The 17,224-nt window shown below is 47.9% G+C and overlaps 1 protein-coding gene across 1 annotated transcript in view; it reads right to left on the reverse strand.

The window, feature by feature from the left end:
• Positions 1 to 17,224, reverse strand: part of LOC103805455 (unconventional myosin-XVB-like) — a 39,408-nt gene that overhangs the window by 8,231 nt on the left and 13,953 nt on the right. Inside the window, exons 20-37 of the mRNA XM_009078106.1 lie at positions 17,057 to 17,150; positions 14,219 to 14,276; positions 12,626 to 12,756; positions 12,422 to 12,517; positions 10,586 to 10,821; positions 10,331 to 10,503; positions 9,562 to 9,634; positions 8,928 to 9,131; positions 8,745 to 8,824; positions 6,453 to 6,547; positions 5,126 to 5,219; positions 4,145 to 4,334; positions 3,945 to 4,035; positions 3,195 to 3,417; positions 1,613 to 1,728; positions 1,006 to 1,065; positions 688 to 763; positions 70 to 188 (exon numbers count right to left, since the gene is read on the reverse strand). Of these exons, the coding sequence (XP_009076354.1) occupies positions 70 to 188; positions 688 to 763; positions 1,006 to 1,065; positions 1,613 to 1,728; positions 3,195 to 3,417; positions 3,945 to 4,035; positions 4,145 to 4,334; positions 5,126 to 5,219; positions 6,453 to 6,547; positions 8,745 to 8,824; positions 8,928 to 9,131; positions 9,562 to 9,634; positions 10,331 to 10,503; positions 10,586 to 10,821; positions 12,422 to 12,517; positions 12,626 to 12,756; positions 14,219 to 14,276; positions 17,057 to 17,150 (2,209 nt within the window). The remainder of the gene's footprint in view (positions 1 to 69; positions 189 to 687; positions 764 to 1,005; positions 1,066 to 1,612; positions 1,729 to 3,194; positions 3,418 to 3,944; positions 4,036 to 4,144; positions 4,335 to 5,125; positions 5,220 to 6,452; positions 6,548 to 8,744; positions 8,825 to 8,927; positions 9,132 to 9,561; positions 9,635 to 10,330; positions 10,504 to 10,585; positions 10,822 to 12,421; positions 12,518 to 12,625; positions 12,757 to 14,218; positions 14,277 to 17,056; positions 17,151 to 17,224) is intronic.

A 17,224-nucleotide genomic window follows, 5' to 3' on the forward strand; every position in this document is an offset into this window, starting at 1 on the left:
GAGATCCCAGGTGAACCAGAGCCACAGCTTAAAGCAAGCTCAGGGTCTGGTGAGAAAATTAACACTCACACAAACTGGGAAAAGACGGGAGAAATAGTTGGCCCAGTTATCCCGAGCAGCCAGTACAATCCTCTTCTTTATCCCATCCTCCTGAATGGACTGGACATCGTTGCCAACCCGGAACTCAGCTACCAGGGTTACAAACAGACACTTGCTCAGAAAGATAAAGTTGGCTCCCTCTGCCCAGTGACTCATTCCCACCAGTCTCCCTCAGTGTTTACAGCATAGCAAACGATATGCAGAGGTGAAATGACACATTACTTGCACACATCAATCTACTACTGGTTTCCCTCCCCCTCTCCATGAAGCTCCAGCCAATGATGACAGTTGGATTTTGAGACAAATCAAAATCCCATCCTTGGGCTTCAGTTTCCTCTCCCCACAAGAAATATTTTATAACTTTTTTGGGCTCAGAGAAGTCTCAGGGCCCTTTTGTGGCCATTTGGAATAAATGAACATTCCTACACTGCACTCCACAGCACACACAAATGTGCTTTCCTGCTGCAGGGGCAAACATTTCTCCTCTGCCCTAAGTCCTGTCTCAAAGGGCTTGGAGGCTGGTTTCTCATCTCAAGCCCAAAGTTGGGATGGGCACAGGGAGGAAGGGATGATAAGGATGTTAATTACCCAGCAGATCTTTCATCTTGCGCTTCTCCTCCCTGGAGATCCGAATGCAGGAATTGGAGAAGGTGTCACGGATGATCTGCAGAGGAAGGAAACAGAAAAGATTCCATTGCAAGAGCAACATCTCACTGTGTTGGAGCATTTGGTTCTGTTCAACAGACTGAGGCTCAGAGAGGAGTGAGCAGGGGCTTGACTGGATGGAACTGGAGAAGAGGTTAACACCACCAGGGATGGAGAAGTAAAGGCAACTTATGTAGTATAATTATGGAGTGTTTTGTCCTCAGAGAGACAACAGGCCTTGAGGCACACCTCAGTACATACCTGCTCACACAGCAAGTTCAGACAGTAAGGGTGACTGAAATTTTCTCTGGGGTAAAACACCTACAAGAGGAAGAGAATCATGGTGTTACAGATGCTGCAGAAATAGCTCCTCAGGGATGTTTTGTAACCCCTATGCCCTGCTGCCAGAGGGGAGGGAGTTCATCTGCAAGGACAGGCAGGGAAGAGACACTGTGAATGTGAACAGAAGGACCAGGAGTGGAGGACCAAACCTTGGTGAGACCAAGGGGTAAACACTGGTCGGTTCAGTGCACTCTTCAATACTTGATTTTTAAACATACTTGTACTATTTTAACAGGAAAGCATCAGGAAATGGCAAGTTTACTTCATTGGTAGATTTGTCACTCCTTTGCAGAGGAAGGAGAGGACAGGCAAGGAAACAGAGGCACAAGTGTCAGTAAGGCAGAGCAGGACCCAGATCTCCCACAAGATGAACCCCTGTCCCCAAATCCTGTGTCTGTGACCTCCTCCCAGAACTATCTTTGTACTCTTATCTTACACTGGGTGTCTATGACCAAAAATAATATTTTAACCAAAGGTGGGACCGGTTCCCTCCCCTCAAAGCCATCCCTCAGCTAATGAACTGCACCTCTTTGCGCAGGAAGATTTTCCAGGCAGGGTCGACATAGGAAAAGCTGATGCTGGTAGTGAGTTTGTACAACTGGGTCTTGATACCGTCATCACCTACTACTGTCACAGGAGAGTCTGTGTGAGGAGAAAGAGCAGTGAAGATGAGATTTGAGGACTGCAGGGTCACCTTCCCACCTGCCAAAGACATGCCAGGAGAAAGGGGACAGTGCCATCCACCCGACTGAAGGTTACTGTCAGGGACCCTCCTGAAGGTCAGTGAGCAGCTCATGTGAGCACAAACCAGTCACTACCAGCATTTCCAATAGTATTGGCACTTGCTGTATTAGCCCCAGATTTCAGTGCTCATAACAGGAACACTTCAGAGATAGGGAGCACACAGCCTCCCAGGCAAAGTGCTACCCTTGTGCTTGAGGTTGGAGACACGAGTTTTAGTTTATGTTGTTATAAAAAGGCTGCTAAAGGTTTCAGAAGAACATAAAGGTCTTCCCTGAGCTTGCAGGCTGCAAGGTTCTGGTACAAGGCACCCAGTACTAGCACTGGGTTGTCTCTCTGCAGATCTGTCATAGACAGACTCGCTATGAAGGTATTTGTTCAGAGGTGTTGCTTTATGAGGTAGGAATGTCTTCATTTAAGCACTCCCAACTTCCAAAACTTCAGAGCTCATAGACAGAAAATGCAGCAGAACCCACAGTTCAGCTGTTTCTATATCCCTATTCAAAAGCACATAGGGATTCTACAGACAAATTCAGTCACTTCAATTTACTTTCACAGGACTTGCTAAAGAAACATTTTTTTAAGGTAGAAGAAGCAGAGAAATTCTTTTATACCAGGGAAGCTGCTGCAGGACAGAGTCCTTCAGTAAAGTGTTTGGCTGCCTGTTCTTGCATGTTATGAAACATGATGTCGATGAGTTTTAAACACCTTGAAAAACATTGATACAGATATCCAAAGTACAAAATGACTTATGGCTCCAGGCTGCTACTGAAATTCAGAGGCAAAACCTAACACTGAGTAACACTTCCAAACTACTGCTAAGCAGCATTAGCACAGCTAGGTGGGCAGCAACCAGACACTCTTTATGTGGCCAATGTCCAGGGTCTCTCAGGCTCCCATTCTCCCTCTGAAAAACATTCCCTTGTTCCTCAGCCTGTCCCTAAGGTCCTTCCAGACTCTCTGTAAGGTGAAACACAGCTTCCCATTCCTCCTTGGTCTAAAGTCCACCCCTTAATTGCCACCTCCATAGAGTAATTATGCCTCAGGTAGACAATAAAAAATATTGTGGACTGGACCTTGATAAACTGGAGGCCAAAGGATCTATTTTTAGCTGCATTTTTCAGAAGGGAAGAGTTTGAGCTGGGAATTGCCAAGCTGATTACTGGGACCAACTGGAACAATGACATCTCTCTGAGTCCACACAGACCTGATTGTGCAATCTCTCTCATTTCTCAGTCTTTGGCTGATGAGAGAATATGCATAGTGAGAGACATGTCATGACTCTCCTGAGCACTGCGCTGATTGCAACCCCATCCCTTCCCTACCCCACTAACAAACCCCACATGTATGATGAAGTCAATACTCACCCTTCACTGTGGGTTTCTGCATGTCTTGGTCCCCAGGTGGGAGAGGTGAAGGCAATGGTGGTGGAGGAGGGGGAGCAAGTGGGGCCTGAGGAGGTGGTGGAGTATTCTCCTGTCTGAAGATGGCCAGGAGAGGCAACTGCTTCTCCTTGATAGAGGAGGAAGGTTGGCCTGGCTTGGGCTTGAGAGGTGGAGGTGATTTCTTCTCTTGTGGCACAGGAGATGGCTGCAAGACAGCAAAACCATTTGACCCAATCTTTCTCTCCATACCTGTGCTCTGTCCTGACACTGCTGTTATAAGTCACCCCTGGGGCAGCAGTCCCCTGGAAGCAAGATCTGTGTGAACAGGGACACCAGGACCTTTAAATCAACACACAATCTACAAAGAGATGAGGATCAAGCAAACCCAGAGAACCAAGATTTGAGGCTGAAGCCACCAGTCTGGAAGAGGAAAAGGACATTAATGGGCCAAGGCCTTGGTGCCAAATGTGGGGAACATGAGCTGCTTGCTTCCAGATCAGCTTTAAATGCAGTTCACAATAGGACTTGCTGCTGCTGCTTCAGGACCTCAGATGACTTTACAGGCTGCAACCCAGTCTAGGATTGGCAGCACCATGGCATGAACTCCTAGTAACCCAACAAGAAACCACCTGGCTGCTACTGCACTACAAGGGAGCTCCCAGTCTGATGGAGATTGGGTATACAGGCTCTCTTTGCTGAGCTTTTAAGGTGACCACAGAGCAAAGAACTCACTGGTGGTTGAGGTGAGGTGTTCATCATTCCCAGCTTGGCCAGAGCCTCGTATTTGGGGTCGATCTTCTTTAAAAATGGCTTGGATTGTCTCCTGCAAGGAAATGGGGAACAGAGTCACAGGGGCTGCAGAGGAGCCACGTGAGAGTGCTTAGACATAGTCCCACTCATCTTCCTGCCCACCTGGTGGATACCACTCTCACCTGACAGGCTCAAAGGGCTGGGGCTCGGGGGCTGGTCTGTTCTGGTACATTTTGATGATGTTGCCGATCTCCCGGCTGGGTGCAGGACGTGACTCAGGGCCTGAAGGCTTCACTACAGGTGGCTCCTTCTTCACTTTTGGTGTCTCCTTTTCTGGCTTTGGCTCAGGAGGTGGCAAAGGAGCTGCAGGAGCTATTGGGGTGACAGTTTCAGCCAACAGACCAGCAAAGACACAGGAGAAATCCCTTTATCTCCTTCGAAGTTCTCTCTCTTTCCCCCTGAAGCTGACTGGCCATGACCTTCCACTGCCTAGCTTTGGGATCCCACATCCCAAAGCTCAGCCATTCCTCTCTCTCCTCTCCTGTAAAAATGGAGACTCCCAGAAAAGCCAGTTCCTTTTCTTCTCAGCCTATATCCTGGCCTGATGCTCCTGGAAAGTTCCTGCTCGTCAGCCTGCCTGGGTCTCCACTGCACAGCATCTTACCTGCCTCTGGTTTAGGGACAGGCTTCACTTCTTTCCTTTTCTCCTGTTCCTCTTTTTCCTCCTCCTCCTGTTTTGGCTGGGGATTAGTTGGTGGGGTCCAGATTTTGGAAGGAGGCCTGACTTTCTTCACTTGGATTTGTTGCTCTCCTGCATAGAAAGGGATACCTGAGCTAGTTAAACCCACATGCAAAATCTAGCACTGAAGGCACAGTTCCCACGCTTGTCTCAGACAGCAGAAACCTCAGACAGCAGAAATGTTTTCTAGAGCTGAAGGAGAGTGTGACAACCCAAAGATTTCTAGAAAACTGGCCCCACAACACCTCACAATGTGAACTGTAGCCAGCTGAACAAGAACCCAAAACTGCTACACACAGCACCAGCAGCCCCTGCAGGGATTAGCTGAGTTACAGACAGGGAAACAAGGACACCTTGCTATGATAGGGAGGCTGAAAAGCAAGGTGTTATGATGATTGAAATTCCCAAAGTGGTAGATGCTCACCCATCTTCTGAAAATATTCTCTCTTCTGCTGGAAGGTTTCCCGAGGATTGTTATCATCTTCACTGGTGAACTCGTCTTTCATGTAGTCATAAACCTGCAGGAAGTGCACAACATGGTCAGTAGGCCCTAGCAGGTACCTCCATAGTGCCCTGCAGTTCAGAGGTGATTTTATCTCACCAAGTTCTGATCTAGAACTTCTCCCCAGCCAGGAGTGTCCCAATAGATCAGTTTCTAACACAAGGAATCATCAACCAAGCCCAGATTATGTTAGAGGCCCAAAAGAGCTTGTTGGAAGATAAGAACTCAAGAGTAATTAGTTTTCCTTTGGAAAAACTCGGCTCAGCTGGAAATTAATTGGCCACCACTGCAGCCAAACCTCCACAGAGCAAATGCCACCAAGGTTTGACCCTGTGCCTTCAAGACTCAGCAAGCAGAGTTTGAAAGGCCTCAGTATCATCAGTAAGCATAACACTCTCCTCTCTGCTAAACTATGGCCATGCTGGGAGGGAAGCAGAGCAAACACAAACCATGAAATTCAAACCAAACTCACCACTGCTCTTTGTTTCTTATACCAGTTCTTTACCTTAGCTGGTGGTTCTGTAGACTTTGATGGTGTTGCAGCATCCTGGTGGCTGAAAGGCTTCTTGGGTTTTGGGAGAGTGGCTGGAGCTGTGGCTTGGGTTTGTGGTGGACTTGAGACTCTTGGCCTTGTGTTCTCAAGAGACTGTTGCTGCTGCTGTTGCTGAGAAATGCTCATGGCTTGAAGGGTCATCTGCTGGGCCTGGAGGGAGGAATTGCAATGTCCATGAGCGCTAGGCTACACAAAAGCACCAGCCATCAGTCAAACTGTCCTGTTCTTTCAGTGGTACTCACAGATTATCTACATAGTCCTCTGCAAATTTCCCAGTGTAATGGACAAGGCATGCCCAGGAGTCTGCTCCCACCTAGCCAAGGCTTCAGAGTTCCTAGCACCTCCCCAAAGATTCAGCTACCAGATAACCTGGGACTGCTATGCAGAACACTGAAGATCTGCATCTGTAGCAAGTCCCAGCTTAAAAACCCATGGGAATTACAGATGAGGCTTCTCAGGGCCTGTTCCTGTCCCTGCTGCTCTCTGGTGCCTCAGTGTCCCTATGAACACAAGGGGCAAAAAAGGGAATTCTCAGTTTTGCAGTCTTAAATAATTTCAGCTTTATAGAGCTCACCCCCAGCACATGAGCACAGTGTGTCACAGAGCAGGCCTAAGGCAGGAGGGGAGTAGAGCTCCTCTCTCCATTGCACATACACCAACTTCCTGGGCCCCTCCCAGCCCATCCCTTCCACTCACCATGAGCATGGCTTGCTGGTTGATAAAGGCTTGCTGTTGTGCTGCCAACTGGTTGGGATCTATAGCTGGAACCATGGGCTGGGGCATAATCATGGCTGTGGAAAACACACACACATCTGCAAGAGCCTCCAGGTGATCATTCCCCACGGTGCCTGAGCATCAGCCCAGAGCAGTGTGTCCACTGAGCACCCGACCTGGCATTGACATGCACAGGCTCCACTGACACCTCCTTCCATCCCCTTCCCCCTCTATAGTTACTGAAACACTGGTATTACGTGGCATAGGTGCAAGTCCACCTGCTGTTGGCATCATGGGCATGGCTGATGGCATCCCCATCATGGAAGGCATGGGCTGGTAAACTGGTGCTTGAGTCATTCCAGAGAAGCCTAAAGGCAAAAGACCACATAACTTTTGGGGGATCACAAATGAGAAAGCCCTGAGCAATCCCACAGAGCACATCACCTCTGGTGCTCTCCACATGCACCAGCCACAGCAGGACACAGCAAAACTCAGGCAGAAAAAGGAAACCTAAGAAAACTGTGTGACCTGCCAGACTTTAAATAGCAGCATCCAACCTCTGCTTTTGCAGCCTAGCTTAGGATACCTCCATCCTTCATGATGAAGCATATAAATAACTCCTGCAGAGGAGGGTTTCTCTTGAGGGATGGGCAAAGATCTCTGGGACTGCCACATCCCTTTCAGTGTTTTTGCAACAGGTAGCAAGGGTGGATGAACAATGAGCCCCCAGGCCTGGATGGCATTGTCTGTCCTGGAGGAGAAAGGAATTCCTCTGCTCTCAGCACTCAAGTCCCATACAAACTTTTGTGGTCACAAAACAAATCCCACTGAGGTAAAAGGTAGCAGAGCAAGGAGCATGGAGGTCAGTCCCAGGTAGGAGGGAGTCAGCACACAGCTCAGGTCTACTGAACCATGGTGTCCTCACAGGTGAGAGTGGCCCAGGGATGGCCCCCATCACATTCCTCTCTCATCTAAGTAGCCACATAAGTGACAAACTGACCTCAGGCCAATGATCTGTGATAGGGCTTGTCATGTCCCAGAGGCTCTACAACAGCCAAGAAGAGTCCCAGTCTCAGTAATGACTGAACTGGACACTCTCCACCTTTCTGAAACTGCTGGGTGTGTCCTACCCATGCAGGTTATCAGTGCAACTGATACGTTGGTGTTTGACTCCACCCTGCTGAAAATGCCTGAGCTCCACAGAAATGAGGAAAAGTAAAGAAACCAAACACACAAACCAGAACCTCTTCAGGGTTCCGACTTACTAACCCAAGGAATAGCTAGGGATGATGGGAAATTCTGTAAGGAAGCAATATGAGAGATTAAACCTCTCCCCTGATAAAGACACCAACTGTTTTATGAAAGCACAAGGTGAACAGAGGATGAATACATGACTTTAACTTGCCCAGGGAAGAGGTGGCCTGGGTGAGAAACAAGCTACCTGCTGCATTGACCCCAAAACCAACTTGAAAGAGAAATTCAAAGCAGAACAAAGGTGATTCCCTCACCTAACACCTTTGCCAAGGCATCTGTCTCCCAGCACCTGGGAGTGAGGACTGTGACATCTGATGGCCTGTGCTCAAGACCCATGTGCCTCATGAACCAGCAGAGCCCATGCAGTAATTAGCATTTAAGGGGCCCCCTGACTGGTGCTCACTGAAGCTCATATAGTCCCACAGGTGTTCCCAGCTGTTCCCATCCCCTTACAGACCTGTAGAGGGAAAGATTCCTCTCTGTGTGGGTCCAATCTTCCCACCTCCTTTCATGCGTCCAGTCAGACTCTCCCTGTTTTCCATGTCCTGCATCAAGAAAAAACCAGTTGTCTGAGCTCAGAGAGACAGACTTGACAGAGGGAGAGACATCCAGAGCCATGTCTGAGCTGAGCAGAGGTGATGAATAGGCAGAAGAATGTTTGAGGGAGCCACAGGGACAGGAGAGCTGCAGAGGGAAAACAAGAGGGAACATCAAGGCGCTTACTGATGCTCTGGAGCCCTGATGCAGCACAGGGTTGAAGAGATCATCCACATAGTGATCCAAGCCTGCAGAGGTCCTCAGGTCGTCTCTGACCCTGGCATCTAGGAGCAAATAAGTCTGTTGGCGAGGCAGGTAAGGAACATTCCTCTACCTCCAGTCCCTATTAGTTATGCTTTGGAGTGGAGCTCTCCCTTTTTCTACACTGAGGAGAATCACCTGTCTCCCCCTCTGCTCTGATTCCTTGGCTGGGGCCCATCTGGCCCTTCCCAGTGCCACCCACAGTCCCAGGCTAAAGCTTACCTGGATGGAGATCAATGAGTTCTGGAGGCAGGCTAGGTGGTGGGAGGGAAGGGGCCTGGATACCTGGAGCAGGAGGGATCCTGTTGAAGTGGAAAATGAGATGAGGACCATACAGAGTGCTGAAAGGTGATCTACTGGATGACAGAGCCACAAGCAGTGGGGCAGGAGGAACAGATGACTTACGAGTCCAGGTCAGAGTGCTGGGAGATATTCCAATCCCTTTCTGGAGCTATGGGATACTCAGATGAGGACTGGGAGGAGCTGCTGAAGTTGCTGGTGTCCTCCATCTCTCCGATGAGGTCCAGCACAAAGTCACAACCCAGCAGGTCCTGCCATGTGTTGCCAGTAAACATGGAGATAGACCACCCTCGAGTCTTATCACAGCCCCTGGTAACAGGGAAAGGAAGGAGAGGAAAGGTGTCTAGGTAGGCAGGGGAAAGGGAGAAGGAAAACACTGAATTCAGTTTCTTCTTGCCTAGTCTATCCTGGCTTAAGTCCTTTAGATTTAGGGTGTGGATCAAATATTAAGTACCCAGGGTCAGGAAAAAAAAATAGAATCATTCAAGATTTGCCCATTTTTTTTCTCTGAAGCTGCTCTGAGAGATCACACCAGTGATTCCTCTGTTCCTAAAGAAACCCACACTTTATGCACACAGATGGAAGGGTGAAGAAGAGAGCACAAGCCAGAATGGGTAAGGAGTGGCTAGTCTACACCTGACCACATAAATTCTAGCCTGCAGCCCCAACCAGTCTGAGCCTTAGAACTAGTGACATCTTCTTTCACACCCCCAGACCTTCTCCCATCCTCTGGCAGTACCTTACACTCAGGATCCAGCCTGCATACTGCTCCCCAGTCATCCAGGACTCCACCTCAGCTGAGAAGGTCTCCTCTAGCACAGAGAAGGAAGTCAGTATCCACAGCCCCTCCAGCAGAACCCAGAGCAACACCTACACTCCATGGGGCACAGGCTGTGCCCAGCTGGAAAATCTCACACACTATTGAGCAGGGGCCACAGGAGGGCTGAGAGCACATGGAGGGCTCCACATGAACATATTCACATCCAAGATAACTGTTTGATGGCACAGGTTGGTGTTTTCAACCTGACAGCTGAAACCTCTCGCAGTGTCCTGGTTTGCTTGGGCCATCACTCCACTCACAGGGAGCCAGATAAAGTTCTGTTTTCAGTGCTCAGAACTTCTGTTCACTCAAGAGGCAGCATAAGGCAATATTTGAGGAGGGAGAAAGGCAGAAAATTTCTGTAACAAACTGCTGCTGTATGGGCTGTGCTGCAATGGGTGACAGGAAAGCAAGACCCATAGAGAAGCACAACCAGAACAGCCCTCTGTGAGACAGGCCCAAACCCAGGAGAATCTCATCCCTCAGCCAGAGCAGCAGGTCTCACCAGGCCCAGACTTTGCAAGTTTTGGGTCTAGATTCAGATGTTTAAATCCCCCATGGCAGTACCAGCCAGTAGCAATCAGTGTCCTGAGCCCTCTTTACTAAATTGAGGGACCTATTTTCCAAATGCTGATTTCTACACTAGAAGTCCTTAGGGACTAGAAGACAGGGCAGAAGCACAAGTTACCATTAAAGGTATGAACATCCAGCACCATCTTCCCTCTCCTCTGGTTTGCTGTCCACTCCAGCTGAGTGGGAGGGTAAGCCCGAGAGACTGCAGAGTCTGTGTACTGTGCTGATGTCAAGATCTTGCGCTGGCAAACAGCATTGTAGCCCTCCAAGCCATGGTCGGACACGAATCTAGGAAAAGGCACCTGCATTTAGCTCATCTCTTCTCTCTTAACCATAATGCGAGCCTGGCTTGGTCTTTTCTCCTCCTTACTTCAACAGTGGCTTCTCCAGTGCTGGTGAAGGGAGGAAGCAGCTGAGCAGAGTGGCCATCAGGACCCAGGCTCGCTGGCTGTGCTCCAGGTCTGGGTTCTTCCATGTCTGGGCAACCACCTGACTGAAGATCTCGTTGCGCAGAGCTATGTTATTCAAACCTCTTGCAGCAATGTAGTTGCCCAGAAGTGCCTCCTGCCAGCCACGGAGGCTCTTGTCACCAATGAACCGCAAAATCTAGAAACATCCAGGGGAAAAAGGAGAGAGAAGCTGTGTCAGCCTCTGTCCCAAACTGTGTTGGAAGGTGACCACCTGGGTTGTAGACACCAAGGTGTTTGTGAGCCTAAGAGTAGCCAACACTCAGCTCAGGGTTTGTTCTCAGGTTTTCTGCACCACCTAAGTGCTTGGGGAATTTGGGAGGCAACATTTACAGAGATTGGACCCTGACTACAAGTCAGGGTGACTTCAGTCTTTTCTTAGTTATGTCTCTGACTCAGAATTTGGTCTTGGGCAAAATACTTCCCCTCCTTTGGGCAGGGCTCAGACAGACAAGAAAATTACCACAGGATATTTCTTACTGAACCCACTGAATGTTTAAAAGACTTTGGTATGGTTAATATTATACCAAGTAGGATGAGATGTGGTGTCTCAACAAACTCACTGAAGCAATGATTCAGCTTCTTGCCTATGCACATGGATATCTTCAATGCTTTTGTAATTTGTATTTCTCACCCTTAGGCACAGACTAATCTTTCAGCCTCTACACTTCAATGTGTCATTAATTAAAATCTTTCCAAAATGTGCCATCACAGCTTTGGAAAGAAGATTTAAGGGATGACAACACTTCTAAAACGGTACTAAGTACCACTACTTAACGGTGGTAAGTGTGTCAGGGATTCACTGAGAAAAAGGGGATGGTAGTTGTTTAGTTCTCATGAAATTTTTTGTACTAAATCCCTACTTTGGCAATGGAGAAAAAAATTACTTTTGATCTTCAAGAAAAATAATAATATTCTGCTTAAACACAATCCTGTTCACAAGATTTTATAGAACTTATGCTCCTCTGTAATTGGGATCATGAGGACAAAACAAGGGACTGGGTTTAGCTATTAACTTTCTTAATGGGCTTATTTTAATGCTGTGTAATTCTCAAAAGGATTGCCAGATTTACTTAGAAATTATCTGGAGTTTCATTCTATTTTCAAACATTTAAAGGTTACCATTTTAAGGAAGAAAGGTATGTTTCGCACCCACAGAGCTGAAATAACACAGTCCCCTCCACACAAACACTCCAGGGTTAGGGTGTGGTTCTAGGTGTAGTTTCCCTGATGACAAAGTCCTTACCTTTTCCAGCCTTTATGCAACAGTTCCCTGTCCCCTCATGGGTACTGACACAACTGTGAGCCTGAGACACTCTCAATATATTTACTATAAGCCACACCATGGAAAAGACCTGGGTTAAATGAACTGTCTTTCTGACTGACAGATGAGTAAGTGGTTGAGAAGACACTTCCTCCTCATACTGCTGAATCTGGAAAATGGGGAAACTAAGGCTCAGCAGTCTAATTCCTATATGTCCTGCCAAATTCTGAGGCTACATCACCAGGCAATTAACTTTAATCCCAGTGGTCTGTGCCTCACCAAGGACACAGCAACCCCGAGGGGCTGCACGTGATCTCTGCCAGGCTCCTCCTAGAAGGAGCAAGTTATTCTGCTTTTCTACCACACCATCCATCATAAGAACAGTATCCACCAGCAGCATCTTGTTGTATAAAGGCATCAAAATGTCGCCTATGTCCATCTGTTCTTCAACAAGGTCAAGAATGACATCTCTTACCAGTTTGTTGATCTCTAGTGTACTTTCATGGTGTTCAGCACCCAGGTGGGTTAAGGGCTGCTGCAGAAGCTGACCAGGGGGAGGGAAATCTGGTCTCTACAAAGAAACAAAGGACAGAAACGTAGAGTTTGCTCCTGGTGTTGCTAGAACTAGTGTGTCTCCCCAGTGGGGAAGCAATGGAGAGATAAAAAAAAGAGTTCCCACCTGGAAGTGTGACTTAATGAAGGAGGAAAAGGGATAGCTGTTGATGGTGGGTGGGAGGGAAAGGTTATCTTTGACCTTGACTTCTGGTGGCAATGTCTCAGTTATCTGGTTGGCCTGTGTTTGGTATTGACCTGTAAGAGAAGGAGAACTTATGCTGTGGCAGGTGGCACAGGGGAGACAGAATACACACAGCTCTCAGAGCAACACATGGCAAACCTGCATCTCACCTTGCCTTAGCACCTGCACCAGCCCCTGACTCCAGGGACACCCATCCCATCCCATCCCATCCCAACTGCCTCAGAATCCCAAGCAGGCACAGCCTCACATCTTTGAGACCACAAGGCCTCACTTCAGGAGAGATTTTCCAGTCCCTTCAGTCTCTTATCCCCAGGCAACATGGAAAGGGCAGGGAGCACCTGGAGATTCAATTCTGCTCTGCAGCATGGACAAGGCAGCAAACACTGAGCCCATGCAGAGATCCTGCTGACAACTGTTCAGTCAACAATTAATAAGAAGTCTTCACAGTGAGGGATTTATCATGGATAAGAGAGGAGTAAACATCTTCCTCACTGAAGGGATTTCTCAATGCACAACAGCTCCTGTGCATTCCCCTATCTCCAAACACACTGTGTCCTCTGATGCTCTCCTCACCCTGTTTCCATCCCATCAGCTTTCATTTTCAGCAGTTTCGGTGCTCCCTGACCCCCACTGGCTTACATTGCTCACTAGACCAGCTGATAGCTCCCAGAGGGCTATGCCATGAAGTGTGAGGTATTTGGGAATCCAGCACAGTCTGCTCCAATTCCCAAGTCTCTTCTGCCTGACTGTGTCCCTCACAGAAGGCCAGAGGCACAGCTGGCATTTTGTTTGACACTGCGCCCACTCAGAGAGGCAAATTCTGCCCCAACCTATTTACAACTTAAATATTCACACTGCACAAAGAGCTACAGAGGAAACAAAACTGCAAATGACTTCATGCTCAAGGTCAGGTCAACAGCTTGGGGAATTATTTCAGTTAGTGGTGTTGTGAGGAGCTGAAAACAGAACAAAACACTTTCCATACCAAGCTAAAAGGATCACTGAGTGTTATAATCCTACATCATTAAGCTGTTACATTGTTTCTCAGTTTTAGTGCAGCCTAAAAGTATTTCTTTGAAACCGATAAAATTGCAGTTTTGACTTCTTCACCTTCAATTTCCTTCAAGATTTCTGAGTAGGTAAAAGATAGGTTTAAGTACTACCCCCCCAGATATTCATTGCTGCCAGAAACCTGAGTTCATTAAACAGTTCCAAAGAGAGTTTTGCACCATCACTATTATCAATCCTACCAACCAAGTTCAAAAGTAAAGATGAAAAATTAACAAAGATACTGATTATTAATCAGGTGTTCTGCCCTCTGGCCCGAGCTGTTTTCCCACCCTCTCATGCCAGGAAACAATATCACAATACCATTTGCCTTTATCTTGTTTACACTGCAATGGCACTAAACCAAATCCAGCCTGGGTGACAGGCAGCAGGTGGAATCAACAATGCCATAAACAAGGAAATACACAGTGAAATAGAACAGGTCAGGAAAGGAGGAAGATTTCTCACCTTCACCAAACTGCAGGAGGGCTGCGAGCTCTGCAGGGATCTCCAGCAGCCCCAGGTCCTGCAAGAGAGGAGCAAGTCAGGCCAAGGGCACCAGCAGTGCAGGAACTACACAGAAACCCTGAGCTGTGTGCTGAGACTGGGTGAAACTGCCTTGGAAAAGCTGCCAGAGCAGGGATTGAGCATCTGAGCCAACCCAGTAATTTCTGCCTCTGCAACATTCAGAACCATTACACATAGGGAAGTAGCACATTAACACAGGCAATGTGACATGGGCAGCAGAGGAGGGAGAGGTGAGTTATTTCTGAAGACAAAAATCAACAGCCACAAGGGGAGTGACAGGAAAGTTGACTTTCTTTGACTCATCTCTCATTACTAACAAGTCTGGCATATTGCACAGAAGAGATTGCAGCTGAAGGGTAAAAGAGCCATTTCCTCCTGTGCCTTTTTCTGTCGTTTTTCAGTATCCACGAGTGCTATGACATAAATGAAAAGAGACCTGATTCTGATCTTTGATGTATGCCACTATCTTGGGGGGTCCTAAGGAAGCTCAGACCTGTACCTGGGTAATTCAGATGAGAATCTGGCTAATGAGCCTTGATTTTCCACTGGTTTGCACCTTGCATGGTGCTTGCATTAGTGCAGGGTAGGAGGTAAATGGGCCAATGCAACACAGTGTGTCAGCATCAGCATCTGCCTGTACCTGCAGTCCTGGGCAGTTCAGACAGGACTGCTCAGATTAAGATGCTATGAAACCAAACCAAAGACACTTTGTGAGGTTTTTTGCAGAACTGTCTCATTCCCACCCTTCACAACAGAACATGCTCATCAAAAATAAGCTTCCTCCCAGCCCTAAAGAACAGCTCCAGTGCTGAGAACAAATACAGAGATTTGCCCCAGAACCACTTTGTGATGCCTGGCTGTGCCCAGAGTTTGGGAAACACTGAGCCAGTTAGTTATTTATGATTAGAAGGCTCTTTATTACCAGGCTAACTTGCATTCTTGCAATTAGATTTCCAGCACATGTGTTCACCCTCCAGATGTTCTGCTGTTCCCCAACAAACCTGGGCTGAGAAGGCAGAAGGGAGGGAGAACACCAGGAGAGCCTGGCTTGGTTCATCTCAGGCTCTCCCAGACTGTTTGACAACTTACCATTCCTTGGTTGGGACTGTGCTCCGTGTCACCACCAGCCAGGGATCTCTGTCTTTGTCTCCTTTCCTCTAACTCCTGCTGTTAGATGAAAAGGGGTTGGGGAGCAGGAAAAGTTGAAGTCACTTCCAGTTACTTCTGGGGGCAGCCACTGCAGGTGAGCAGGAGCTGGTGTCCTGATCCAGCAGATACAATGACAGAACAGCTGCAGAGCCTTCTTGAGACCCCACTGAGTGTACTGGGCTCTGAGCTCTGCTGGAGCACCACCTGCTCTGCACAACACAGCTCAACAGCAAGAGCCTTCAGCTCTTCAGCTCAGCATCCTGGTACACCTTCCCTCCCTTGCACAGCATTCGATGTGTCTCAGGATAGAAGCACACAGGGGCTGTCAGAAACATTCACCTGCCTCCTCCAGCATCAAAAACCATGGTAACACAGCCTGAACATGGATGGAGGAACTTATCCATGGAGAGGACATCCTTGGGAAGGACCAAAAGCCAAACTCCCTTACAGCTCTTCCCTTTCCCATCCATTCTGTTGTCCCCTAGACTCACCTGACTCCTACTCAAGGATGGAAAAGGAGTCTGTCTCTGTCTCCTGTTTGTCAGTGTTGCAGATCAGCGTGACAAGATGGGAGGTTGTGAGGGTTGGGCTAAGAAGACAGTGGCATGCTAAAGTCCAAAGGGCAGGGCTGTGGGGTGGGGGGAAAGGAGGAACTATGCAGCAGGTGAACTTTGAGACATTTGCTGTTGCTACTGTATGTACAGAGACCTCAACAAGCAAACACTGGAGGAAGAGAAATGGGTTCAAAAAGAGCGGTGCTGTTGTGGTTACCTGAGAGAAAGAAAAGCTGGATGCTGTCCAAGTAGGAGGAGCAGGAGATGGAATAGAAACACACACTGCTTTGGGCATGGCATGGCAGAAGGAACCTCTGCAGGCTTACAACAACAACACTGAATTTAACCCTCTGCCCCATCCTTTGCTAGCTGTGCCAGGTCCCTTCCTCGTGAATCTCACAGCTATGGGGATGTTAGTTGCTACTCTAAGGATGAGTGGTCTGATTTCAGGTTTTCAATTTTAATAGCTTGTGCAAAATACATTCAACCCACTTGACAGAACCATGGCTCTCTCTTGCACACAATTTTCCATCTTCTCAGAAAACTGCCACCCTAGCCTCACCCAAGCAATGGGTCCAGCTCATTTCCAAAAGGCAAAGGAATTGAGCAACCTGAGGTAACTCTAAGGAGTCAAGGGAGTATCACTGTGGACTGAAAAAAGACTTGCATTTCAGTCGCTACCTGAGAAAATAACAGAAATTGAACTGGGCAACCAAAAGAGCAAGGTGAATGGCTTCTCAAAGCTTGAGCAGAACAGCAGCTCTGGAGGTCACAGACAGAATCAGATTTTGTCTTGTGTGGGGTAGCCTAGAGAAGCTCACCCAGCCAGACACGTGAATCACCTGTGTTGGTACCACTTTTGCTAGTTCTGAATGTTGCCTAGGAAGAAAAGGCTCCAGTCTCCATGATTCCTTGATTTAACTACATTTATGTCAGCCAGGGAGTGAAGGACACCTCACTGAATCATTTCCAACAAATTTTCAAAGCCATCCCTGCCCTGACCTCACCCAGCTCACTCTGCTTGGTGCAGAAACAGCTCCTCCCTTACAACTTGTTCCGAGAAGACTGTTGATACCTGGCAGCGCTTCCTCCTTTGAATCAAAGGTCTGGAGATTAAAATCATGGTATTAAATTGCACCAAAGTCTTCTTCAGCCTCCTGTATCGCTTCCTAGAGGGTGAGAATGAAGAAGCATTGCCTAATGAGGGAAACATCAGCAACACACACACACACAGAGCAGGCAA

The sequence above is a fragment of the Acanthisitta chloris genome, unplaced genomic scaffold, assembly GCF_000695815.1.
Source record: "Acanthisitta chloris isolate BGI_N310 unplaced genomic scaffold, ASM69581v1 scaffold27917, whole genome shotgun sequence".
NCBI classification, from domain to species: domain Eukaryota; kingdom Metazoa; phylum Chordata; class Aves; order Passeriformes; family Acanthisittidae; genus Acanthisitta; species Acanthisitta chloris.